Genomic DNA, 26,507 nt, shown 5'->3' on the forward strand with positions numbered 1-26,507 from the left:
TACTGATCAAAAAAGCACTTTAATAAATTGGCTTTCATTTCCACCCTTTCCAACTTACTCTAAATAAAAAATAAATGCAAAACACAAATAAGATTTGTCTTCCCAAATTTAGTATGTATAAACAAAAATGACAATTTTTAGATAAAATACTCAGTTCTAAAAGAGAAATCGTATCAGCCAGGAAACACTTTAGCCAATCCCTCTCTAGTCATAGCCACACAAAAGAATCTTCCAAGGAAAGCTGACCAGTGAGACAGTTACGCTTATGCTCTTAGCTATAAAGAATTAAATTTAAAATGCATTCTCTTTCATCTTCTAATGAAACATAACCTATTCACAGGAACAGTGTGAGCACTGTTATGGTAGTCTAACTCCTAAATGAAAATGTGAGCGGAGATACAGTTTACTGTAATAACGTAGCTAAGAAACCTTTGAAAATTAGCCAAGGATCAAAGTATTTACATAAGTTCAAGATCTTATCTTAGGATGAAAGGTAACCTACTTTAAAAAGAACATTGAAATTAAACCTTTTCAATTACAACCAGTCAAAACTTTAATTCAGAATGTTTCTTAAATATCAAATTTCTCTTCACAGACGCTATGTCCATTTTCTTCATAATCTTCTCTTGTTACTACCATATCTTCAAAATCGTCATTCTCTGATATCAATTTTCCACCTTCCCAGGCATAAGTAATAGGGCTAAAAATAAAAAAATAAGTGAACCAAGATGATTTTACAGAACTGAAATGCCAGAAAACATTCATTAGTAACCAAAATGGGGCAATCTCTACTCAACCTAATTTAACAGAAAAATCACTTAAAGTGTGAAAATAAGCATAAGCTTCATAGGAATAAGGTAAACTCAGAAAGAAAAGAACCTTGGTCACTAGTACAACAAAGTGTTCTTTTTTTCCCCTGTGCCCTGAATTTATAGACCCTCTACTTCTAATAAAAAACAAGAATATGAAAGGTCAAAAATGCATAAAAGGAAAAACAGTCATAACTAGATCTAAATTCTGTATGTGACAAAGATATGTCATCTATTTTGCCCAACACCCCATGAAACAACTATTCTCTCATTTCACAGATTTGGAAAATGAGGTTCAGAGAGGTTAAGTGTAAGACTACATTTTAACCCAGAACTATTTTCAGTCTGTGCTTTTGCTGCTATACTGTTACCACTAATAAATGAAACATTTACAGGGTAGGACACAGTCAGTAAAACTGGAATGCATAAAACATTTAGTTTGGTTTTTTTCAACCGAGGTTATACTTTGAGTTATGACTCAATTCTATTTCTACTGTTCCTCTCCCCCAAATCAGTTTAAAATCTGAAAAATGATGGAAAGTTAATAAATGTTTTTATTATATTCATTTTATTGCCTAATCTTTAAATATGTATTTACTTACATACATATATAAAACAGATGTACAATAAAGATTTGATGAATAAAAGAACAAAGACTATTTCTGTGGATCCCTTGGCCTTATGCATGACTTCCATTTCAAATGCAGGACAAAAAGCATATGAGGGGGAAAAAGAAAAAAAAAAGTGTGGGGAATAAAGAAACGAGGGGGAAAAATAATAATAAAATAAACACACAGGATAAAAATCCAGCATGCTTCATATTCTATAAAGTATATGAACAATAATGCTGATAAAAATCATTCCAATATCCAACATTTATTCATTCTTTAATCTGATAGCTATAAATTAAGTGAGCAGATAGAGACCTTTTATTCATTGCTATTGATTTAGAAACTTCTACTTTAAAACAAAACTCTAAAATTAAGAGTCAGGTATATGGAGGGCACCTGGGTCGCTCAGTTGGTTAAGACTCTGACTCTTGATTTTGGCTCAGGTCATGATCTCAGGATCATGGGACTGAGCCATACATCAGGCTCTGTGCCAGGCATGGAGCCTGCTTAAGATTCTCCCTTTCCTTCTGCCCCTCCCCGCAACCTCCCCTTGCTCTCTCTCTCTCTCCCTTTAAAAAATAATCAGGTATATGGGGTCTTATTTGCAATTCTGTCACTTAAGACTGGGACTGCAGTGAGATGGTATTATTTACACACATATTTGGTAAGAGACATGTATTTGTTCCCAACTCAAAATAAAAGAGAACTAGGTTTTAGCCTGGTCATTGCAATTAACTTACTATAAGGCCTTTGCCAAGTCATGAGACCTTGTTTGTTTATTTATAAAGTAATAACGCTGAACAGGATGTGGCTCCGCTAAGGTCCTTCCCCAGGAACTACACTCAGCATATTAGCATCAAGCCCACTGAAATGTAAGGTTTATTCTTCTAATTTTTGAGAAAGGGAAAATGAGGATTTCAAAGGTGAAATCAACCTGCTAGAATGAGGCTTTAAGCTCAAGTCTACCTATTGACCGTTTTAGCTTCAAAAGGACTTGCATGTTTTATCTCTGTATCAGCCAACACTTACTTTTCAGGCAGCACAACTGAAACATCATAATCTGTTGGAGTGAGACATCGAACTTCTGAGTAAACCCGATCTCTAAATCCTGGGAAAAGGGAATTTCCTCCTGTCAAAACAATGTTCTTAAAAAAATGCGGCTGCATTTCTTTAAGAGGAAAAAAAGAAGAAGAAAGGCATCAGAAAAATTGTTTACTTATCTTTCCAGAAGGATATATATGAGGGCTCAGGCAAGAGCAAACAGTTACAGTTACTGGTTGGGAAACCATGTAATTTTTTAATAACCATAACAACTATTTATAATTTATAAGATTTTATAATGAAGTTAAAGTTTACACAAATTGACCCATTAAACAAGTGAAATATGACCTCATAGATCTTTAAAAGAAAGGCTAAGGTGAAGGGTTTGAACTACTGACTGCTTATACACAGATGTAAGCTAATACATAATACATTCTAGGAGCAGACATTTGGTAATGATACTCGTTCTTCCCTAAAATGGAGGAAGTCTTTCTGCAGGCTGAGACTGTGAAGTAGGGTAAAACTAAAAAGGAAGGCCTTCAAGGCATTTTAACTTAGAAGCCCAAACTTTCATTTTATCTCACAGAGACAGACCTACTAACTGTGCAACATTTACATCTGATGGTGAAAAACACTCATGATCCATAATAATAAAGGATCTTGTGTTCTACACTCATTAAAGTTACATGATGGCAAACATTATTAGGTGCCATATGGTTAGTTGGTATTAGAAGTCACGATGGGGAAATCTATGAGGAATTAATAAATAATGGCCATCCCCACCTAATGCTTCTGTTCACAAAAGAGGCACACGGTTCCCTTACACCGACACTGAGTCTCATAACATTAAAGCAGTGTAGTATAAAATGCTGCATAACACTACCTGCAACTTTATATAAAACATGAAATTAATGAGACACTAACACGAAAAGAGTTGTAAGATAACTACATTAAGACGATGATGGCATTATGTGATCATCTTTTTTTTTTTTTAATGGGAGGAAAGGACATTGCAGGGGCTAGATTTTCTCTAATGCCTGGACCGTTCCTTATGAACTAGAAAGACACTTTCAAGATATAAAAGTACTCTCTAAGAAATTTAGAAAATTACTAAAATTACTAGAAAATTACTTAGATGAATCCTGCTTCAGGAGAACCCACACACGACTGAGAAGCACCAGCCTCATTAAAATTAACTTCCTGTACATTAGTTCAAATAAAACTGAAAGGACAAACCAGTCCCATCAATAGCTAAAAACCGTCACTTTGTTAAATTATAAATATCTATTCTGTGTAAATTTGAGTTAAATTAAAACTTTTCTAAAACAGATACAATAGTCATGAAGAGATTAACGTCTTCCAAGTTTTAGCAGACAATTTTCCCTGTAACAAATTTCTAATCTAGGACCAATAAAGAATTATTCAAGTGCACTATGGAATCTCTGTCAATAAAACAGGCTTGCCAAAAAACAAAACAAAACAAAACAAAAAAACAGGCTTGCCACTTGCCTGTAATTACTTAGGAAATTCAGATGATTTCTCTATCGTTCATAGAGCTTATAACTTTTTTTAGAAATATCATTATCATTCAATACTTTATTTATGTACCTTCAGGTAAGTTCTGAATTGAATAGACGATTGCTTCTGGAATACCCATTTCTTGAATTCCTATATCAGAAGGATTAAAAAGTATTTCTGGAACAGCAAATCTCTCATTGGCCAGACGAAGAATTTGTTCCCCAGATTTGTATTTTCCACTTAACACCATCTCTTCCCTTGGCTTAAAGAAAAATAAGATTAAAAAGTTTAAGCTACATTATCTAGTCTATATGACTAGTAACATTTAGTAACATGTTATTACTAATATATTACCATGTTCTTGGAAATTTCAGGATTCTCAAAAGTTAGAAAAACCTGACCCTCTCTGTTGCCTAAACCACATAAAAAATAATTGCTTACTTTAATGTAACTATTCCCCAAAAGATGATCTGGCCGAATTCCTTACATTTAAAACAGAAAGAGGGGCGCCCGGGTGGCTCAGTTGTTATGCATTTGCCTTTGGCTTGGGTCATGATCCTTGGGTCCTGGGATCCAGCCCCGCATTGCAGACCCTGCTCCGTGGGAAGCCTACTTCTCCTTCTCCCACTCCCCCTGTTTGTGTTCCCTCTCTTGCTGTGTCTCTCTCTGTCAAATAAGTAAATAAAATCTTTTTTAAAAAATTAAAAAAATAAAACAGGAAGAAAAGGAAAATAGAGGAGAGGGAATTTCTTAACCTGCCTATAATAACAGGCCAACTTCAGTTCCTAGAGAACAAAGAATATATTCTAAAAAACATTTAGTGTATCTTACATCTACTTCCACTCTCCTATGTATGCATGTATGTATATATGTATGTATTTTTAAGTAAGCTCTACCACCAACTTGAGGTTTGAACTCATGACCCTGAGATCATAAGTTGCATACTCTATACACTGAGCCAGCCAGGCACTCCAACTCTCCTGTCCTATATGTTTATTGGACCGTGTAGCCATATTACATCAAGATTTCCCCTTTCCCAGGCAACCCCTTTGGGTACCCTCCCTCCTTGGGAGCTCTATACTATCATTTTGCTATCACTCAATAAAACTTGCTTTGCTGCCCCTCCAAAAAATATTTCCCCTTCCCCTTGTACAAAAAAACCTAAATATTTAAATTCATTTATTCAATTTTCAGAAATCAATTTTGAAATCCATGGACTTCATCTATCAAAATTTCTTGTTATTTATTTTCTGCTGAGCTGTGTTCTTGAAAGGGCAAGAAAAAATAATCTTCTACAACATTTTGCAACATTAAAATCCTTCCATTAAAAAAGGGACTTCCATTAAAAGTCCTTCCAATTTTACTAAGAATCATCAGCTCTTCTAGGTTCAGTTATAGATATTCATTTGCAATTATACACACAGGGCATAACCCAATCTTTTATATAAATAAAAAAACTTAAAACATATGAAAATATTAATAATTAGTAAAGAGTAATATATTTAAAGATTATAGATCCCTTAATGTAATCAGCCATCCATTCTCTGTCCAGATTTTTTTTTCCTCAAAGAGGCTTTTTCTGATTTTCAAATGAAAGGTCCCTCCATTTTTCTCCACTATCACTCTATATTATCCTTCATAATTTACACCATCACATATCTACCACCTAGCACATAATGAGTATGCAATAAATTCTTGAGTAACAGTATACAAGTCAACAATGTGCCATTCATTGTATTCAGCATTTTATATACATTATCCCATTGAACACTCACATAATCCTGTGAGGTAGGCATATTTTCCTTTTATTAATGATGTAATTAGGTTTGGCAAGGATATATGACTTGCTCGAGATCATTCATCTAATAACTAAAAGCACATACAATATATTCCTTCCACTATATTGCCTCTCTTAATCTGGATATAATTCTGAATTCTATCATTTGGAATTTAGAAATTCCAAGTTTAAAACACTATTCTTGAATATCCAAAAATTAGGGGCACCTGGGGGGCTCAGTGGGTTAAGTCTCTGCCTTCAACTCAGGTCATGATCTCAAGGTCCTGGGATCGAGCCCTGCATCAGGCTCTCTGCTCAGCAGGGTGTCTGCTTCCCCCTCTCTCTCTGCCTACTTGTGATATCTCTCTCTCTGTGTCAAATAAATAAATAAAATCTTTTTTAAAAAGGATATCCGAAAATTACATAATTTTCTTAATACTTTAGGAAGAAAAAGAAAACTCAAATCACTTTTTACCCAACACACTACTGTTACAGTAATAAAGAGGAAAGTATCCTCTCAGAGTAGTCTTCCTTCTCAGGCAGAAAGGAAGTGTCTCCTACAGATTTATAAATTCACTTAAAAGTGATACTGGCGGGGCACCTGAGTGGCTCAGTGGGTTAAAACCTCTGCCTTTGGCTCGGGTCATGGTCCCGGGGTCCTGGGATCGAGCTCCACATCGGGCTCTCTGTTCAGCGGGGAGCCTGCTTCCTCCTCTCTCTCTGCCTGCCTCTCTGCCTACTTGTGATCTCTGTCTGTCGAGTGAATAAATAAAATCTTTAAAAAAAAAAAAGTGATACTGGCTTGAGTTTAAGGGATATAACTCATTTTGTCAACATTCAAAATAAGCTGAAAAAGACACAGACTTGGGAGAAATTCAGCTGACAAAACATTAATGATTATGTAGTCCATTACCCAGATTTTACAGAAGAGAATCATGTGATTGTCCCAGGCTCAAATATCTCAACCAGTGGAAAGAGCCAGAACTAGAAATTTCTTGTTGAATGTTGGCTCCAAAACCATCAATATGTAATGTGGAACTACAAGTAATTTCTGTTTTAAGAGTTTAACTCCAAAAAACATTTTTTTTTAGACATGGACAAAAGGACTTTATAAGGGTGCTGAGAATTGCTATTTTAGTCAATGTAGGCCATGATTACTACACATGATTACTACAGTCTCATAAATTTTGTTCTGATACTGTAAAAAAAATGATCAATTTAAATTACAATGACTCTACTGTACAGAAACTATTACTGTAATCATTAATCATGAGCCAGATTTTCCCAATTTAAGTCCATCGAGTACATTACATTTCAGTAGGTATCCCCTTTCTGATAAGAGATAAAATTGGAATTTGTATCAGTTGTAATCAGTAACAATATTATAGAGCTTATTATTGTTACTGTTATTATCATAAATACTAGAAAATGAAGGTTGTATCCTTTCCCAATTTAAAAATATTCTTGAGGGGCGCCTGGGTGGCTCAGTGGGTTAAAGCCTCTGCCTTCGGCTCAGGTCATGATCCCAGCGTCCTGGGATCCAGCCCCGCATCGGGCTCTCTGCTCAGCAGGGAGCCTGCTTCTCCCCTCTCTCTCTGCCTGCCTCTCTGCCTACTTGTGATCTCTGTCTGTCAAATAAATAAAATCTTAAAAAAAAAAAATTAAAAAAAAATAAATAAAAATAAAAATATTCTTGAATAAACTATCAAAGTACAAGTTTTAATAATATCCTAAGTATAAGGGCTCTTAAATAATTATAATTTTTTTCATTTTATGCAGTTATTGTTTTTCTAATTTCATAAACATATATAAACTTTCATCAGAGTTGTTGCATATCAGGCAACAATGAAGGTGATTAAGTAATAAATACAAAATAACACATTTTTTTTTTTTTAACCTCTTCAGAAAATAACACATTTTAGGATTAATCCTAACATAGACTTGGGGCACCTGGGTGTCTCAGTGGGTTAAAGCCTCTGCCTTCAGCTCAGGTCATGATCCCAGGGTCCTGTGATTGAGCCCCATATCGGGCTCTCTGCTCAGTGGGGAGCCTGCTTCCCCCCTCTCTCTGCCTGCCTCTCTGCCTACTTGTGATCTCTGTCTGTCAAATAAATAAATAAACTCTTAAAAAAAATCCTAACATAGACTAAAATTATTTCTAAAGCTTCAGATTACTAAGATAAACACATAATTTTGTTTGTATTTTGGTCTTGTTTTTTTCAATATACACATGATTTAACATGTATAGGTAGTTCTTGAACACGGGTTTGAACTACATGGGTCCACTTATATACAGATTTTTTTTATAATACAGTACTATAAATGTATTTTCTTTTTCTTATGACTTTCCTAATAACATTTTTTTTCTCTAGCTTACTTTATTACAAGAATATAGTATATAATGCATATAACATACAAAATACGTGTTAATCAACTTTATGTTGTCAGTAATGCTTCTGGTCATCAGTAGGCTAGTAGTAGTTAAGTTTTTTGCGGGAGCAGAGGGCGTCAAGGTATACGCAGATTTTCAACTGCATTAGGGAGGGGGATGTTGGTTGGCATCCCTAACCCCTACATTGTTCGAGGTCAATGATACTGTGAAAAAATTATAAATTTCAACATTAATCAACTAAGGAAAGATTAAACTATTATCTTTGAATTAAAAACTCAATGTAACATTCCACTGTCTGGCAAAAAAGTCCAGGCCAACTCAATCTGTCCACTCAACTGATAACAAGGAGTCTAAACTGAGTTAATGAAGCTTAGCCTCTACCCAGGTACTAATCACAAGCCAAAGACCAATAAAAGAGCTTCAAACAATAATATGTGGCACCTGAATTTTTTCTCCAAAGATGAGTAAAGCAACAGTCACTTGGAGGAATAACCACATCCCTACTGGCTCACTATGTAAGGTACAGGTTTGAGAAAACAGGGTTTATACTTTGGCAAGGAGAAAACTGGCTGCATTTAGTCCAGTAAACCAATAGGGTGTCATTTGCAGGGCAGGAGAGAACTATAAATAAATGAAATCTTTAAAAAACAAAACAGAACTGTTTTTTCAAGAAAAAAAGTTTTTCCCAGACTTAGCTAAAAGTGCAATTATCTGAAAGAGATTTTTTTCTAAGACTTTATTTACTCACTTGATAGAGATAGAGATTACAAGTAGGCAGAGTGGCAGGCAGAGGGAGAGGGAGGGGGAGAAGCAGGCTCCCTGCTGAGCAGAGAGCCCAATTCCAGGACCCTGTAATCATGACGAGAGCCGAAAGCAGACGCCCAACCAACTGAGCCACCCACACTCCCCTGAAAGAGATTTTTAAGAATAAGTTTTCAAACAAGGATATCCAGGAACAGACACTGAGAACATAGATATAGATTACTTTTCAAGTGCCCTGGATGATTCTAATGATCAGTCAGGTTTGGAGAAATTGGGAATCACTGAGAATTTACTGAGGGCTCATCCCTGTGAAATACGGATTACTTTACCACCATTAACTCTACAGAATGCTGTAAATTATCCAGAAGGTATTTTATATAACTGGAGTGTTTTAATGATATATGAAGATGGGGCTGTCTATGTATTTGCAGTTTTCGTCATCCCCAAGGAAAAAAATATACTTTTGATATCCTAAAGAGGACTTGGGCTTCCAGTTCATGATTCGAAACCCAACCTAGGTGCTTCCACGAGCATCCGTCTCTAAGAACATTATAGAGTGATTTCAATTTTATGAGCCCTCTTCAGAATTCTGATTTGTATTTCACCTCAATAATATGCCCCTAATTTTTTTTTAAATTTCAGGCATATAAAGAAGTATAGTTAATAGAAGTATAAAATTAAAGAAGTACAAAACCTCTATATCCATCAACTAGTTTGATACTTTATAAATTAACACTCTTCTTTTTAATTTGGTGTTATTACCCACATACAATTTTATACTTTTACTTCATACCTAAATTACTTACTTAAATTACATACTTCGTAAATTACTCCACACAGCCTGAAAATGTACATATCTTCCTAAAAATTGCCTGAAGACACCATCATGTCTTAGATGTTTTAGAAAGAAACATGTTTTTGAGATGTATACATAATTATCATGTAGCTCCACTTAATTTTCACTACTGTTTATTTTATAATACAAATACATCAAAATTTATTTATTTTCCTCCAAGAGTGGGTATTTGGGCTCTTCTCAATTTTTCACTCTTTTAAAGTATACTGCAATAAATGGTAACCTAAATATTTCCTTATGGAAGCATGATTAAATTTCTGACCAAAGATTTTTAACTTCCAAATACTCCTCCATCAAGTCAGCTAAAAGGCCAACCTTCACATTTACCCAAACAGAAGTGATACTTTACCTGAGCTGATCAAAGGTAAGGAGAAATAATTTTAACATCCAAGATGAACTACTTTTCAACACTTTGAAAGTACACCAAATTTTCCCCTTTTCAACTACAATTTGATCATATCAGACGAAACAAGTAAAATTCAGCCATGTCAGCTATTTTGATAACTTTCACAAGGCAAATAAACAACTCTGAAATGGATTTAAACTAATTCTTAAGAAAATAGAAAAGGGTTAACCAGAATATAAATAACGATATGATCTATCTCCAGATTCTTCCCATGTGCTATCATTTAGCTGATGGTTCTTTCTCTAAATAACTTTATTAACGAGGTATTAATCATTTATACATCTGTGTCTGGAGAAACAAAGAGCAGAAAAGCAGTTTTCAACAACTTTGTAAGACTCTACCAAATCCAGCTAGATGTTTTTCTTTTCTTTTTAAAAGATTTTCTTTACTTATTTGCCAGAGAGACACAGCAAGAGAGGGAACACAAGCAGGGGAATTGGGCAGTGGGGCGATGGGGGGAGAAGCAGGCTTTCCGGCTGAGCAGGGAGCCTGATGTGGGGCTCGATCCTAGGACCCCAGGGTCATGACCTGAGCTGAAGGCAGATTATTAACAACCAAGCCACCCAGATGTCCCCAGCTAGATGTTTTTCAAATCTGACTAAGGTGGTCACATCAAGCAATGTCATTAAGGATTTTAAAAATTACCTTACAAAAGCCCTTTTTAATTGTACTGAAGTCAGGTAAAACATAGTCTATCATTACTGTATTTTCTTCTCCTTTCAACCTGGAAAACAAAATAGAGACTTGTGAAATAATTAACTTTGTGTAACATTACCCAAGAATCAACTTTCTAATTCTTAGATTACTATTATACATACTTTGCAATATCCATATCTCTATAAAAATCCTGAGACACATAGCACACATCTTCTTTCACTTGATTAATCACATGTGTTTCATCCATAACATGTAGCTGCCTAAACAGAAATAAAAACTGTAAAATGTGAAATGGAAAAATGTAAGGATAATTTACAATTACTTAAAATATTTTTGCTGGAATTAAATCTTTGGGTGACTCACTTTTTAAAATATTAAATTTTTGAATGTGTAAAATATTTTCAACTTTATAGAATAATCACATTTCCATTATACTTAAACTCTACATTATTCCTCTGAGAGCAGATATTAGTCCAGTTTGCAGAAAGAAACTGAAAATAAAGCCTTTAAATATGGTAACATTTATTAGAGAGCAAACTTTTTCCTCCTCCAACCATTCTGAATGGAATCTTGCTAAAATAACTTAACCCTCTCACTTTCTTTTCTGATCATAGTAGTGAGTTAGCATGTAGTACCTGACACATAGTAGATGTTTAATAAATATTTGATAACTGAACCCAAGAAACACAGGCTTAATGAAGAAAACAAAGATGCTTTTAAAAACAAAACTGAAGACAACACAAACAAGTGGATAGTCCATGCTCGTGGCTTAGAACAATTAATGTTATTAAAATGTCCATACTACCCAAAGCAATCCATAGATTCAATATGATCCCTATTAAAATGCCAATAGTATTTTTCAGAGAACTAGGACAATAATCCTAAAATTCATATGGAACAACAAAAGACCCTGAATAGCCAAAGCAATCTTGAAAAAGAACAAAGCTGGAGGTATCGTAATCCCAGATTTCAAGATATACTACAAAGCTATAGTAATCAAAACAGTATGGAAACTAGCAGAAAAACAGACACATAGATCAATGGAACAGCACAGAGCCCAGAAATAAACCCATGCTTATATTAATCTATGGCTAATATAGTCTCTACAATGAAGGATGCTGGGAAAACTCACTCCATCTACTAAAACAAACTCAAAATGGATTAAAGACCTAAATGTGAGATCTGAAACCATAAAACTTAAAGAAAATACAAGCAGTAATCTTTTGGACATTGGCTTTAGCAACATTTTTCTAAATATGTTTCCTCACACAAAGGAAATGAAAGTGAAAATAAACTATTGGGAATACACTGACATAAAAGTCTTTCGCAGGGGCGCCTGGGTGGCTCAGTGGGTTAAAGCCTCTGCCTTCGGCTCAGGTCGTGATCCCAGGGTCCTGGGATCGAGCCCCGCATCGGGCTCTCTGCTCAGCAGGGAGCCTGCTTTATCCTCTCTCTCTGCCTGCTTCTCTGTGATTTCCATCTGTCAAATAAGTAAATAAAATCTTAAAAAAAAAAAAAAAGTCTTTCGCAGAGTAAAGGAAACCATTAACAAAATGAAAAGATAACCTACTGAATGGGAGAAGATATTTATAAATGATACACCTGAAATGATTTATCTGATAAGGGGTTAATATCTAAAATACATAAAGAAATTTTAGAACCCAACACTAAAAAAAACAAATAATCTGATTAAAATGGGCAGAGGACCTGAATATAGACATTTTACCAAAGACAACATACAGACAGCCAGCAGATACATGAGAAGATGCTCAATATCACTATCAGGGAAATGCAAATCAAAACAATGAGATATCACCTCATACCTGTCAGAATGACTAGTGTCAAAGTGTTGAAGTTACAAAGTTACAAGTGTTGAAACAACATAAAAAAAGAGAAACTCATGCACTGTTGGTGGGAATGCAAACTGGTGTATCTACTCTGGAAAACAGTATGAAGGTTCCTCAAAAAATTAAAAATAGAAATATCATACAATCCAGTAATTCCACTACTGGGTATTTATCCCCAAAAACAAAAACACTAATTTGAAAAACTATATATACCCCTGTTTATTGCAGTATTAGTTATAATAGCCAAAATATGGAAGCAATTCAAGTGTCCAATGATAAGTAAATGAATAAAGAAAATGTGGCATGTACACACACACAGACAGACACACACACATAATGGAATACCAAGGAGCCATAAAAAAGAACGAGATCATGCCATCTGTGATAATATGGATGAACCTAAAAGGTTTTATGCAAAATGAAGGAAGTCAGAGAAAGACAAATACCATAAAATTTCATTATATATGGAATCTAAAGAATAAACCAAAGCAAAAACAGACCCATACATACAGATAACTGGTGGTTGCTGGAGGAGAGAGGGTAGGGGGATGGGCAGAATAGGTGAAGGGGAATGGGAGGTATAGGCTTCCAGTTACAGAATGAATAAGTCACAGGGATGAAAGGTACAGCATAGGGAATACAGTTAATGTACTGTGTAATAGTATTCTATGGTAACAGATGGTAGTTACATTTATAGAAAGCACAGTATAGCATTGTCAAATTCCTACATTGTACACCTGAAACTAATGTAACATTGTGTCAACTACACTTCAATAAAAAACATTAAAAAAGATAACAAAAATATGAAATTATTTGAATATTTATCTCTATACATGTATACTACCTATACTTTTTGTTTTAGACTCAACATCATCTCCATTTTCTTATGCTATTGTTCTTTAAAAATATGGTTATTTACTACCCTATAATATTTATTAGAGGGACCTATTAAAATGTATTTATTAATGTTCCTAGTGTTAGAAGTTTAAATCAGGGAGGAAAGATATTTGTATGTTTATAAATGTGGACTTTGGCTTTGTTGTTTTTTGTTTTATTTTAGGTAGGCTCTATGCCCAACATAGGGCTTGAACTCATGAGCCTGAGATCAAGAGTCACATACTCTACCAACTGAGCCAGCCAGGTGCCCCAGAGACTTTGGCTGAATCACAACTTGGCAACCAAGTTACTTTACCTCTTCGGGATTCAATCTCTTCAACTCTAAAAGGGTAATAACAATAAGATCACCGACTTAACACATCTGTAAGAAGTAAATGACTCTAATTATACATGTAAAGTGTTTAGCATAGTCTTTATACTCAATAAGTAGAAGACATTATTATTGCTCCCTTTTTGCTCTTTGTTATCTCCATACACAGCATATTCTACCTTCTTTAAGATTCACTATTGCACCAATGAGAAGAAAAGATGATAATTAAACTATTACAATTCTAAGGTACCAACAACTGGAAGAGCCATCCCAACTAGAGATGTGAGAAAAGTATAACTCAAAACTGATGCAATACAGGTATTTTTATCTGCATCTCAGATTATCTCATTATTTATTCATACTGTAGGACACAGAATTTGAAATACTGTTCATATCTTGGTATACTGCCAAACTGTTTACCAGAAAAGTTATTTCAAGTTATGCTGTAATCATTAACAGCCAGCATCACAATCTGCAACATCTTCTTGTTTTTAGAACATCATGTTTTGAAAAAATTCTATTAATTCAAGTTCTAAAAGTTGTGGCATTTTAATTTGTATTTTTTCTACAAGGAAGTGCCATGAAAAAGAGAAATTCTTATTTAACTCGTATCTCCCAACCTCCTAAATAAATGCTCAATAAATGTTTTAACTGAATTTGTAATTACTTCAGATACTTATCATTTTTTATGTCTGAGAATTATCCATTTATATCCTTTGACTGTATGTAATTCTAAAGACTATCTATCTGTGCCACAGACCATTTGTTTTCTGAGAATCATCTAGTAGCCATTTTATACCAAGGTAGTGCTTTTCTTAAGGACTGGTAAGAGCCCTTAATATATTAAAGATAACAACCCAGCGTCATATTTGTTTCAAGTTTATTTCTTAGGTTTCTATTTATATTAGTTTTGTTTACAAATGCTTGAAATCAGTGGTTTTCCAGACCAGAAGAGGACAAAGAGGGATTAGAGTGCTGATAATATTCTGCCTGAGCTGTGTTCTAGTTACTTGGGTATATTCACTTTTTTAAAATTCACTGAGTTATACATTCAAGGTTTGTAAACTTTTCTGGATGTATGTTTTACCTCAATAAAATGTTTATTTTTTTCTTTAAAGTGGTGTGGGGGGGGGCACCTTGGTGCCTCAGTCAGTTGAATGTCTGACTCTTGGTTTTGGCTCAGGTCATGATCTCAGGGTCGTGACATCGAGCCTCACATTGGGCTCTGTGTTCAGCACAAAGTCTGCTTGAGATTCTCTAACTCTCCTCCCTCTGCATCTCCCCACTGTTCCTGCTCTCTCTCTCTCTCTCTCTCTCTCAAATAGCTAATTAAATAAATAAAATCTTTTTAAAAATTTATTTATTTGAGAGAAAGAGAAAATGAGTAGATGGGAAAGGCAGAGGGAGAGGGAAAAGCAGGCTCCCTGCTGAGCAGAAAGCCCAATATGGGGCTCTATCCTAGGGTCCCAGGATCATAACCTGAGCCAAAGGCAGACTTAAACAATTGAGCCACCCAGGCACCCCTATATAAATAAAATCTTTAAAAAAAAAAAAAGATATAGGAAAATTATATTCTTTATTATTTCTTCAACTATTTTTTTTTTATCACTTCTCAGCCTTTTGGCTAAGATCAAGTGTATTTCTTCTACTATTTTTATTCTTAATAACTCAAATATTTTCCTGTTGTGGCTTTATTTTTATATTTAAATCTTAAACCCATTTGGATATTAGTGTATGAGCCAAAGGAAAATTTTTTTCCCAACAGCCAACTTTCCCTGTATCCTTTCCTAAATAATCAATAGTATATATTACTTTTTCTTTTACAGTGTTTGATTCAGAATTAACTATTCAGTCTCTCTGATCTATCATTTAATTCTCATCTAAGTATCACTTTATTACAATTTTAAAATGCTTTATCATCTACTGATAAAGTCTCCTTTCACTATTCTTCTTTCCCATAGCTATATCTTTTTAAATTTTTATTTTATTTTTTTTTTTTAGAGAGACAGAGAAAGCAAAAGTGTGCAAGTGGTGGGGGGGGAGGGGCAATGGGAGAGGGAGACAGAGAATCTTAAGCAGTCTGCATGCTCAACACGGAGCCCACCACAGGGCTCAGATCATGACTTGAGCTGAAATCAAGAGTCGGACACACTTAACCGACTAAGCCACCCAGCTGCCCCTCCCAAATACTATTTCTAAGTATTCTTGCCAGGTTATTCTTTTCAAATTCAACTTCAACAACCTTTCTTTTTAAAATACATGAACCTGGGCACCTGGGCGGCTCAGGGGGTTAAGCCTCTGCGTCAGCTCAGGTCATGATCTCAGGGTCCTGGGATCAAGTCCCCCATCAGGCTCTCTGCTCGGCAGGGAGCCTGCTTCCTCCTCTCCCTCTCTGCCTGCCTCTCTGCCTACTTGTGATCTGTCAGATAAAAAAAATTTTTTTTTTTTTTAAAGATTTTATTTATTTATTTGACAGACAGAGATCACAAGTAGGCAGAGAGGCAGGCAGAGAGAGAGGAAGGGAAGCAGGCTCCCTGTTGAGCAGAGAGCCCGATGCGGGACTCGATCCCAGGACCCCGAGATCATGACCTGAGCCGAAGGCAGCGGCTCAACCCACTGAGCCACCCAGGCGCCCCTAAAAAAAAAATTATTAAAAAAAATAAAATACATGAACTTTTTTCAGTCATGAAAGGAAGGAGGAATGATTTAATACACAGGTCATGGACTCAAAACTGTGTAGGTTCTGGTTAACAACCTCATCTGTCTCAACTTTCTGTGCCTTTTAAATATGTTGCTTCTAATCTGATGAGGGTAAAGGAACTAAATATTTAAATCTTTTGAAATGGAGCCCAATTCTGTTTGGTTCTACAATAAATAACACTCACATAACTTTAACACCGTATATGCCATTTATGAACCCTCCATTTTTAGAATTAATATATAAGCAAGGCAAGAAGACTTAGCTATAGTAAAAAATCATATGTAAATGTTATCTCAATAATTAAGAAGAAATGGTATAGCATTGTTTAATGAAAAAAGTCACTGTCTAAAGATTAGATACTATAAGATTCTGTTTCTTGAAATAACAAAACTATAGAAGTAAAAAACAAATTAGAGATTGCCAGGAGTGAGGGGCATGGTGGAGAAGCAAATATAAAGGGGTAGCACAAAGGAGTTCCTTTGGAGAGATGGAACAGTTCTACATCTTGACTGTGGTGATATTTACATGATCTATACATGGGATAAATACACACAAATGCATGTAAAAAATGGTGAAAACTGGAAACAATACTGTATTAGTGTCAATTTTATCATTTTGATACTGTATTAGTTATATATTAATAAGATTACACAAGGCTCTATGTACTATTCTATAACTCCCTGAGGCTGTAATTATTTCAAAATAAAAAGTTTTTTACAAATGTGCTAGAGCTGGGTAGATTGGATAAGGGGAGTAGGTCTCTCTTAGGGGTAATAAAAATGTTCTAATACATTAAAACCCATTGAAAATGTACACTTTAAATGGGTGAATTGTGGGGTGCCTGGGTGACTCAGTGGGTTAAAGCCTCTACCTTCGGCTCAGGTCATGAGCCCAGGGTCCTAGGATCGAGCCCTGCATTGGGCTCTCTGCTCAGCAGGGAGCCTGCTTCCCCCTCTCTCTCTGCCTGCCTCTCTTCCTACTTGTGATCTGTCAAATAAATGAATAAAATCTTTAAAAAAAAAAAAAAAGGGTGAATTGTGGGGATATGTATCATAGCTCAATAAGGCATCTAAAAAATAATGGTACCTCTGACAGAAGAAAGAAGGAAAACATGGGAGGAAATGCAGAAAGAAATGCAGATTCACTTATTTTCTCATATGACATAGAGGGGAGCTAAGAGATACTGAAGGTGTCATACCAGCCAAAATTATTGTGAGAAATTGAGATTTAAGAATTCTACTTATAAAACAAAAAAATACCACTTAAGTTTTTAAACAAAATAAAATAAAAAATAATACCATGAATAAAACTTAGGAAAGGGAGAAGAGTTAGAATGTGGTAGTACACTAATTCCTCATCTTTTAATGATGGATAGTCAGCTAATATTGGTTAATTCAACAAGCAGAAATATCAATACATTATTAAGGCTCACAGAGACTAAAAATATAAGAGATAAATACAGTTTAAAGACCATACTTTGTGGGGAATGCAACTGACATGAGACAGAAAGAGGAAGTAGAGATTTTCCTTAAATACATTTGTTTTATAATGTGTAACATTTATAACTTCTTATAAATTCTATAATTTTAAAATATTAAACTCCCTAGAATTTGGAAATATCCAAATTTTGATGAACACTAGCATTTCATGTGCTAGAACACTTTTTTTTTTTCCTCTCTTTTTAATGAGCTCTACACCCACTGTGCGGCTTGGACTCATGACCCAGAAATCAGGAGTTGCATGCTCCTCTTCTGAGCTAGCCAGACGCCCCACTAGAAAGTTTTTCAATTTGAACATCATTTGTATTTATGTGATATAGTTTTTAAAGCAATAATATAGAATTATCACCTGAAGTCACAACTAACGGTTAAAGAATAATTTTAAATTACTTTAAAAAAATTCATTTTCAGCAGCCACGAGCTGCCCCCCCCACCCCACCCCCCACCAAAAATCAAATAAGTATTACCGGTAAGATATGATCTCCTTTAGATGATTGGTTAGGAGTTTTCCTCCCACATTTATCCTAAAAAGGGAGAATTCAAATTCGGTTCAGTTTATCACACCTTTCATTCAGTTTTAAGCTAAGAAAAACATGAAAATTGAATACAACTCACCGAATAATTGCTTCTTTTTTCTTCTTACTTCTACAGTAAGGAACTATATGTGTAAAGGAATATCCACTATCTACAATGATACAGCATAATTCAGAAGGATTATCTCGAAAATACCTATGTGCACTGAGAGCACCAGCTATTTAGAAAAAGATAAAAAAAAACCTGCATTAAATAAAAGCATACTTAATTTAAAGCAATAAAGAAAAGCAACAAATTAAGACAAGCACAAAGACAAAAACTTTCCTTTATTTCTATATGCTAATTTAAAATAATATTCCTAATTATCACAAACTCTCTACAGCATTTAAACTAAAACATCACATTTTTGTGGTAAATGTGGATAAAAAAATTTTGTGACCAATTTTTAAAGGTAAATAGTCATGACTTAATTATTTTAACATCGTAACTTAATTATAAGCATTTCTTACATGCTGGGCACTATTCTAAAAATTCCAGCACAGAGAAGTTAAGCAATATACCCAATGTCATACAATTAGAAAGTAACAGAGCCAAAATTCAAACCTAAGCAGTGTGATTCTAGAGCAAGGTTTCTCAACCTCAAAACTACTGACATTTGGGGCCAGGTAATTCCTTGTTGCTGGAGGCTTTCCTGTTCACTTTAAGATGTTTAGCAACATCTATATCCTCTACCCACTAGATGCCAATAGCACCCTCTCAGTTGTGACAACCAAAAATGTCTCCATACATTGCCAAATGTCCCCAAAGAGCAAAATCATCCTTGAAGAACTGTTCTAGAGACTGTGCTCTTGAGCATTATAGCACAATATCACTCATATATATTTAAATACTTTCATTATACTGTCACTTAATGTAATTTTAGCCTTTCATAAACTTACTTCTAGAAGCTATTTTTCAGACTCTTTTTCCATATATTGGCAGGCTAAGCTATTAACATTATTTCAATCAATAATAATAATGACAGCAAACACATCAGTGGCAGAAAAGTTAACTACCTCAGAAACAATAATCTTTTAGAAATTAAAAATATATGGCTAGTGGGGCACCTGGCTGGTTCAGTCAGTATAGCATGTGACTCAGGGTTGTAAGTTTGAGCCCCACCTTGGACATAGAGGTCACTTAAAAAAAAAAAATGTGGCTAGTAACTTCATTAGGGAGAAAATAGTGTGCTAGTAAAAAGATGAAGTGAGAAAAAAGATGAAGTGAGAAAAAAGATGAAGTGAGATGAAGAGATTTAGATAATCTCTAAAAGTCCATCTAGTTTTTAAATTCCATGTTTTATTTTCTTTAAATCTAAAAGAATATCACCCAATATTCTTGTATTTTAAGTGTTTCTCTTTACCCTATTCATATCCATATTCCCATTACTTAACTGTAATCAAAACTTTAACTCACCATTTACTCTTAAGACTGCTTGGAACTGATATTCTTCAAATAGGATTTCATTCATTGATTCTTGAATTGAAGTGAAGTTAAAGTATGGTTCTGTAATAATAATATTGGTATCTAAAAAATCAACCTATGAGAGAAAAATTTCCACAAGTTTTATAATTTTGTTGTTATAAACACTCATTTTACATATATAAACAAACATATTAAATTCTCACAATAATCCTAGATGGCAAGTCTTATTACTAAACCCATTTAATTGGCAAACTGAGGTATAAAAGAGTTGAATAAGTTACCAAGGTTCATTTAACTAGTTAGGGACATAGCTAGGATTTGAACCCAGAAGTCTGATTACAGAACTCATGCACTTTATTATTTAATTTTAACTCTTTTAATGGTAGCATTGATAAAGTGGTACTATCAAATTGTTTGAAGATCAGTATGCAAACGTAATGAACAATATAACTACAAGCATTAGGTATTTTGTTTTCAAAGTTAAAAGGCCAGAAGCTTTAGCATATTTAATATTTATGTAATTCTCTCCCATACTCTTAGGAAGTATGAAAAACAGAGTATTTGCTCACTATACCTAAAGTTATACTACAGACATTAAAAGCACAAAATCCTCACATAAAAGTCACAATTCAGATATGCAGACCAAAATAGTTTATTGTGAAAATAAAAATGAGATAGTGAATTAGTCTAATAATAGCAGACATGTGGATAATCTTGAGTTTCATACAGACTCTCGTAACCTCAAATTCCACTTCAATTCATTTATACTTAATTAACACTTAAAAAATCAAAACTAAGAACAGTGTATTAGTGACTTAAATGTATACTAGAAACATATTCAAAAGTTAAAGCTAGATACCTCAATTACCTTCAACCCCAATCCCAGACTCACTCTCTGGAATCTGCCCTTGGCTTTTCCTGATACTGCCTTATCTCTTATCTGAAATAATGCCACTGCCTTCTCAATGCCCTCTATGCCTCGGTTTTCTTTTCATTCTGATCCGTCTTCTGTACCGCTAGCAAGTATTTTTCTAAATCAGATATCTGATCATCCTCCCCAGATGTATTTCTCATCACAGAAGTCTTCCCTTCCATGACTTGACATTGCTTATGAAATAATGTCCATACATTTGCAATCTCATCCCTCCTTCCACCCACCTTTAGTGTGTGCTGGTAAATGTTCAACAGTCAGATCTCCAGGGGGGAATAAAAGCCCTGATTTGTACAGTTCATTACTTTCGGTGTTATAAATACTGTCACAATGTCTGATTTCCAGCTCTCCTGAAGTCACCAAACTCTGAACGCAGAGTTGGGAGGAGATGCATGTAATTGGTTCTCATGAGCCGGTATGAGCCAACCTTCAGCACAAGACTATTCAGTAAAAATTCTGAGTCCATTCACTTTCACACCATGCACTCTTCCCTAACAGATTTTAGCACAAGTAATCTCAAGCATGTATTACTTTTCATATACATGTATATTTTGGCAGTATATATAACTTTTATAGAAGTTAAAAATATGACTGATATAAATACACCGTGAACATGTGCAACAGATTTATTTAAGTCATATTAAGGCATAAACTAGTTTTATATCCTATCCTGTTGGTTCTTGCATTAACATGAGTTCGTAATTCTTATTGCTGTAATTTTTCATTTGAATAAGACATGGAAATAGAAATTTGAATACATACTCTAATTTGTTACCTGATACATTTCTTTTCCAAAAAGGTAATCCCACACTTGTCTTTGAACATCCCAATTCACCAAGTAGCCCTAAAAAAATTCTTGTATAAATTATCACAAATATTTGAATAATTTTTAAAATCACATTAATATATTCTAAACCACTAACTTATCTTTATGGTTACTTTCACTATTCAAACATTCTTTAAGGAGATGCTACTCTACACTTTTTTTAAATGTGTTCATCTCATTTAGCTGTAACATAAGTAAAATCCAGTACCCACAATCAGTAACTAAGTCATGGCCATTTATTGTTAACAAGACAATTTAATTTCAATTTTTGGTTTTAATAAGATCTTACTTAAAATTTAAATAACTTTTTCTCAGAGATCTAAAAATATTTCCATATATACAAAATCTTAATTATAAATTTAAAAATTGTCTTTACATTTAGGTCTGTGTTGTTAGAAATGACATATAATTGAATTACCTTCTGAAAAGGAAGGATGTAAAAGAGTCCAGAAGGGTCCTTTATTTCATCTATCTGGTTAGCAGTAAAAGTTTTAAGACGTGCTGTTTTTGACCTGAACTGACAGTTAGGAATTACCCTATAAACAAAGAAATAAAACAATTATTCCCTGAATACTCACTTCCAAAAAATACAATTACTTTACCACCCTGCTCCATGACAAAAAATACCCACAATCCGTGTTTCTCATTTTGTCTTCGAATAATCAAAAAATGTCTTTTTTGGGGCGCCTGGGTAGCTCAGCGGATTAAAGCCTCTGCTTTCAGCTCAGGTCATGATCCCAGGGTCCTGGGATAGAGCCCTACATTGGGCTCTCTGATCAGCAGGGATCCTACTTCCCCCGATCTCTCTGCCTGCCTCTCTGCCTAGTTGTGATCTCTGTCTGTGAAACAAATAAAATCTTTAAAAAAAAATTTTTTTTTTTAAGTTCTAACATGCACTAGACTCTACACTGGACCCTTTATCTTTCTTAAGTAATCCTTAAGAAATCCTTCCAGGTGGGTATTGATCCTGCCACCACACAGATGACAGAGCTTAGGTAAAGTTTCTGCTCTTTCTGGCTTTAATGTGGAAATTTTTTTTTTTTTAAGATTTATTTATTTTTTTGAGAGAGAAAGCGCAAGCACACAGAGGGAAAGGGGAGGGAGAGGCAGACTCTCAGGAAGAGGCAGGTCCTGGTCCTGATCCCAGGACCCCAGGCTCATGACCTGAGCTGAAGCCAGATGCTTACGTGACTCAGCCACCCAGGCTCAGTGTGGAAATCCTAATGTGGAAATCTTAATACCATTCTGGTAAAGGATTTACAGGTTCAAAATTCTTGCCATTAAAACTAGGTCTCTAGGATTCCAAAGATTTTTAATTAGCAAGATGCCAACTCCCCTCTGAGTGCAGAGCCCAAACGGGCTCAATCCCAGACTCTGACAACATGACCTGAGCCGAAATTAAGAGTGTGATGCTGAAAGCACTGAGCCATCCAGGCCACGGGGGGACATGATATTTAAAAACAGCACTGTAGCCAATCTTATGGTTATATTATAATTTTAGTCAATTTTCTATTCTTGATTATTCAGTTTGCTTTCCATTTTTTAAACCATATACAATGTCTATAATATAGAGCATCCTGTATTCGCTTTTAATCAAACACTTCGAACTTACTGTGTCAAAGGATAAAAACAATGATACACACTCCCAAAACATTTTTAAAAGACTAACAATTTACATTCCTATGCGGTTTGATTGTTCGCTTTAAAAAAGAAAAAAAAGAAAGGAGGAAGGGGGGAATCCTCTTTAAACATAGACGGAAACATCTCTTCTTCTTTACATATACATATATGACATATCTATTTTATGAATGCCATTGTAGTAATTCTGTTAAATCAACTCTAACAACGAGGTCAGCTAATGAGCACTATGAAGGGCTTAGATTCGAAGCCTTCAACGTCTGCAATCGGTAAGACAACTGTTTTTAAACTTTGTGGGGGGAGGTCACTGAACCCACTGAGGATGTGATGAAAGCCATAACTGGGCCCTCAAAAATATGTATATACATATAAACGTCCATGATTCCTGAGGGTTCATGAAATGCGTGCGCAACCCACCCGCAGGATGGGCTACTTTAGAAGCCTATTTTCCTGAGCTATTTCCTGTTACGCACAAGAGAACGTGGGAAACGCAAGTCCCACTTCCGGGGCCGCGTAGCCTAAATTAACACCAAAATAGCAGTTCAAAGCACCCCACTCAGCAAGCTCCAATGAGAGCATCCCTCTGGCGCAGTTTAGGGCGACGTAGGAGCATTTGCAGTTTACTGTGATCCCGAGATGAAGCGTAGTCTCTCTTGTCCTAAGGGCGGAGGGAACACTTACGACACATTTTCATGGCTGTAACCGATTTTGGCATTGTAGGCTCCGTTATCCAGCACTAAGGTCGTCATTTTAACGAGAACCAAACGGCAGCCGCATTCTCCTCCTGACACTTCGGCTCCCTCTTTTTCCGGTACTCTATGGTTTGCAGGGCGGAGCGTAAGAGCGCTTCCGGTCTCCCTTAGCAACCGAGGACGCCGGAAGCCGGAGACTGCCTTCCCTCTCTGGGACTGAGGTGGTTTGTGCTGTTCTCAACGTACCGCTTTTAAGTCCAACAAGCGTGGGACTGGCTCAGCGCTTTTTCACCCATAGCATTGCGTATCTGTCCTCTACTTTGCATACTGACTTGGTCCTACAAGTTTATTCTAATCCCCGTAGTGGGCCTATAGCTTTGTGCCTGTGTTTGTATTTTCGAGTAGTATTCTCAGTGACATTTCCCAAGGAATAAAGTGCAAAACCATACACAGCATGGAACTGGATAAGAAGTCTCTTCAGCCTTATTCCCGCCAATGCCCATTCGACTGTAGGGCCCAACCACCCTTAAATTACAAACGTGGTATTCCGTCAATAGCCTTGCTTCTCTGCTCATTCATATTATTCCCCTGCCTCCTTGTTCTTCATAACACCGCTCCGTCATTCCTATCTAAAAGGATCTCTTGACATCTCACACTACTCTGTTCTCGCTCTTAAAATTAAGTGCTCCTGTGTGTTCTTGTAATGCCCCGGGCTAACTCCTCTATATAATAATGAATAAGAGAATGAATTTTGTATTACAATCCAGACTCCACCTCAAAATCGCTGTGTAACCTTGCGCGATGAAGATAATAATGGTTAACACAAAGTGCTTAATACCTGCGAGTAAACTTTCTAAAACTTTTATACATATATTAACAAACTTAATCTTTACATGTATGAACTATTATTGAAATCAAAGAGATAGTGATTAATAGTGCAGTCTCTTTATTCAAACTCCTGGGCCAAATGCTGGCTCTTACTAGATGCTGTAGACAGGCTAATCCCTCTATGCTTTAGTTTCCTCATCTGCAAAATAGAGTAATATTAATAACACTCCCATGCAGAATTGTTTTATGAAGCGTAAATGACAAAAGTCAAGTACCTGGTAGTAGTAATCATTATCATCATCATTTTCATCTTTTCATCATGCAATCATTCTCCCTCTCTATTTTTTTTTAAGATTTTATTTAAGTAATCTTTACACCCAAGGTGAGGCTGGAACTCACAACCGCAAGATGGAGAGTCCCATGTTCCACTGACTGAGCCAGCCAGGCTCCCACATATAATCAGTCTCTTAACTTGCATAGACAGCAAACTCCTTGAAGTCAGGCACTCTATTCCATCGGTGTCTATATCCTTTGTATTAAAAAGTCGTTAAATGTCCAAAGTTAATTATGTCCAATTTTAGTCATTGCGTTTTCTCTAATTTATTTTTAAATGTATAAAATCTCTTACTACGAACATGTTTTATAAAACTTAGATCATAGAACTGCCACCATTTCTGTTCATCTCTCATCTTTTAAAATGTGTTTCTTTTAAAATGTGTTTCTTTCTGGTTATCAGCCCTTTGTCATTTAAGCTTCTCTTTTTGCTTTCCTCAACATTTACATGCTCCTTGATCAAGACAATTTTTTGCTCTTGGTTTCAGTTGTCATTAAACAATGATAAAACCTAAAGCGGAATTTCCACACCCAAGTGTAATCTGAATATTTTTAGCCAGGTATCCTAAGATAACTTCAATAGCAACAAATCTAAAACTGAATTTTTTCTCCAAAATTGTTTGTTTCACCTAATTGCTTATCTATATTAATGGTGTATCCCAAGTCCCAAGCTAAATACCTCAATTACTTTCAACCCCAATCCCTGACTTACTCTCTGGAATCTGCCTTTGGCCTTTCCTCTCTACTGACATTGCCTTATCTCTCACCTGAAATAATGCCATTGCCTTCTCAATGCCCTTTCTGCCTCTGTTCTCTTCTCATTCTGATCTGTCTTCTTTATTGCTAGCATAATTATCAGCAAGTATTTTTCTAAATCAGAAATAATGTCCATATATTTGCAATCTTACATCTTACAGTGTGTGCTGATAAATGTTCAGCAACTGGATCTCCGGTGAGGGTGAGCCCTGATTTGTATGGCTTACCACTTTCTGTGTTATAAATACTGTCACAATGGCTGATTTCCAGCTATCCTGAAGTTACTAAACTCTGAATGCTGAGCTGGGAACAGATTCATGTAATTGGTTCTCATGAGCCAGTATGAGCCAAATTTCAGCACAAGACTATTCAGTAAAAATTCTCAATCTAGTCACTTTCACACCATGTACCCTTTCCTAACA

General features: G+C 35.3%; 1 protein-coding gene across 2 annotated transcripts; it reads right to left on the reverse strand.

Moving 5' to 3' along the window:
* On the reverse strand, window positions 1-24,277 carry LOC116863176 (actin-related protein 6). Of its 2 annotated transcripts, none has more exons than XM_032850671.1 (11): window positions 24,158-24,277; window positions 22,257-22,374; window positions 21,788-21,856; window positions 20,073-20,196; window positions 18,699-18,834; window positions 18,551-18,607; window positions 10,991-11,089; window positions 10,818-10,896; window positions 4,070-4,241; window positions 2,450-2,528; window positions 1-700 (listed from the first exon to the last, which is right to left on the reverse strand). In XM_032850671.1, exons 1-11 carry the CDS (start codon window positions 24,223-24,225, stop codon window positions 571-573), a joined length of 1,131 nt encoding a protein of 376 aa, XP_032706562.1. In that variant the 5' UTR covers window positions 24,226-24,277; the 3' UTR covers window positions 1-570. The 2 variants fall into 2 exon arrangements, with proteins under 2 accessions (XP_032706562.1, XP_032706561.1); XM_032850670.1 differs by having other exon boundaries at window positions 2,450-2,588.
* Between the last annotated feature and the right edge of the window lie 2,230 nt (window positions 24,278-26,507).

The sequence above is a fragment of the Lontra canadensis genome, unplaced genomic scaffold (assembly GCF_010015895.1).
Source record: "Lontra canadensis isolate GAN:19392208 unplaced genomic scaffold, GSC_riverotter_1.0 scaffold655, whole genome shotgun sequence".
Classification (NCBI taxonomy): Eukaryota; Metazoa; Chordata; class Mammalia; order Carnivora; family Mustelidae; genus Lontra; species Lontra canadensis.

What these genes read in the sequence shown, in the direction of transcription:
- LOC116863176 (XM_032850670.1), bottom strand. Translation starts at nt 24,225, where the DNA reads ATGACGACCTTAGTGCTGGATAACGGAGCCTACAATGCCAAAATCGGT. An exon ending in ACATCCTTCCTTTTCAGAAG is followed by an intron (nt 21,857 to 22,256) that starts GTAATTCAATTA and finishes GAATTTTTTTAG; the next exon opens with GGCTACTTGGTGAATTGGGA. An exon ending in TCAGTTGTGCTGCCTGAAAA is followed by an intron (nt 701 to 2,449) that starts GTAAGTGTTGGC and finishes TTTTATTTTTAG; the next exon opens with CCCTATTACTTATGCCTGGG.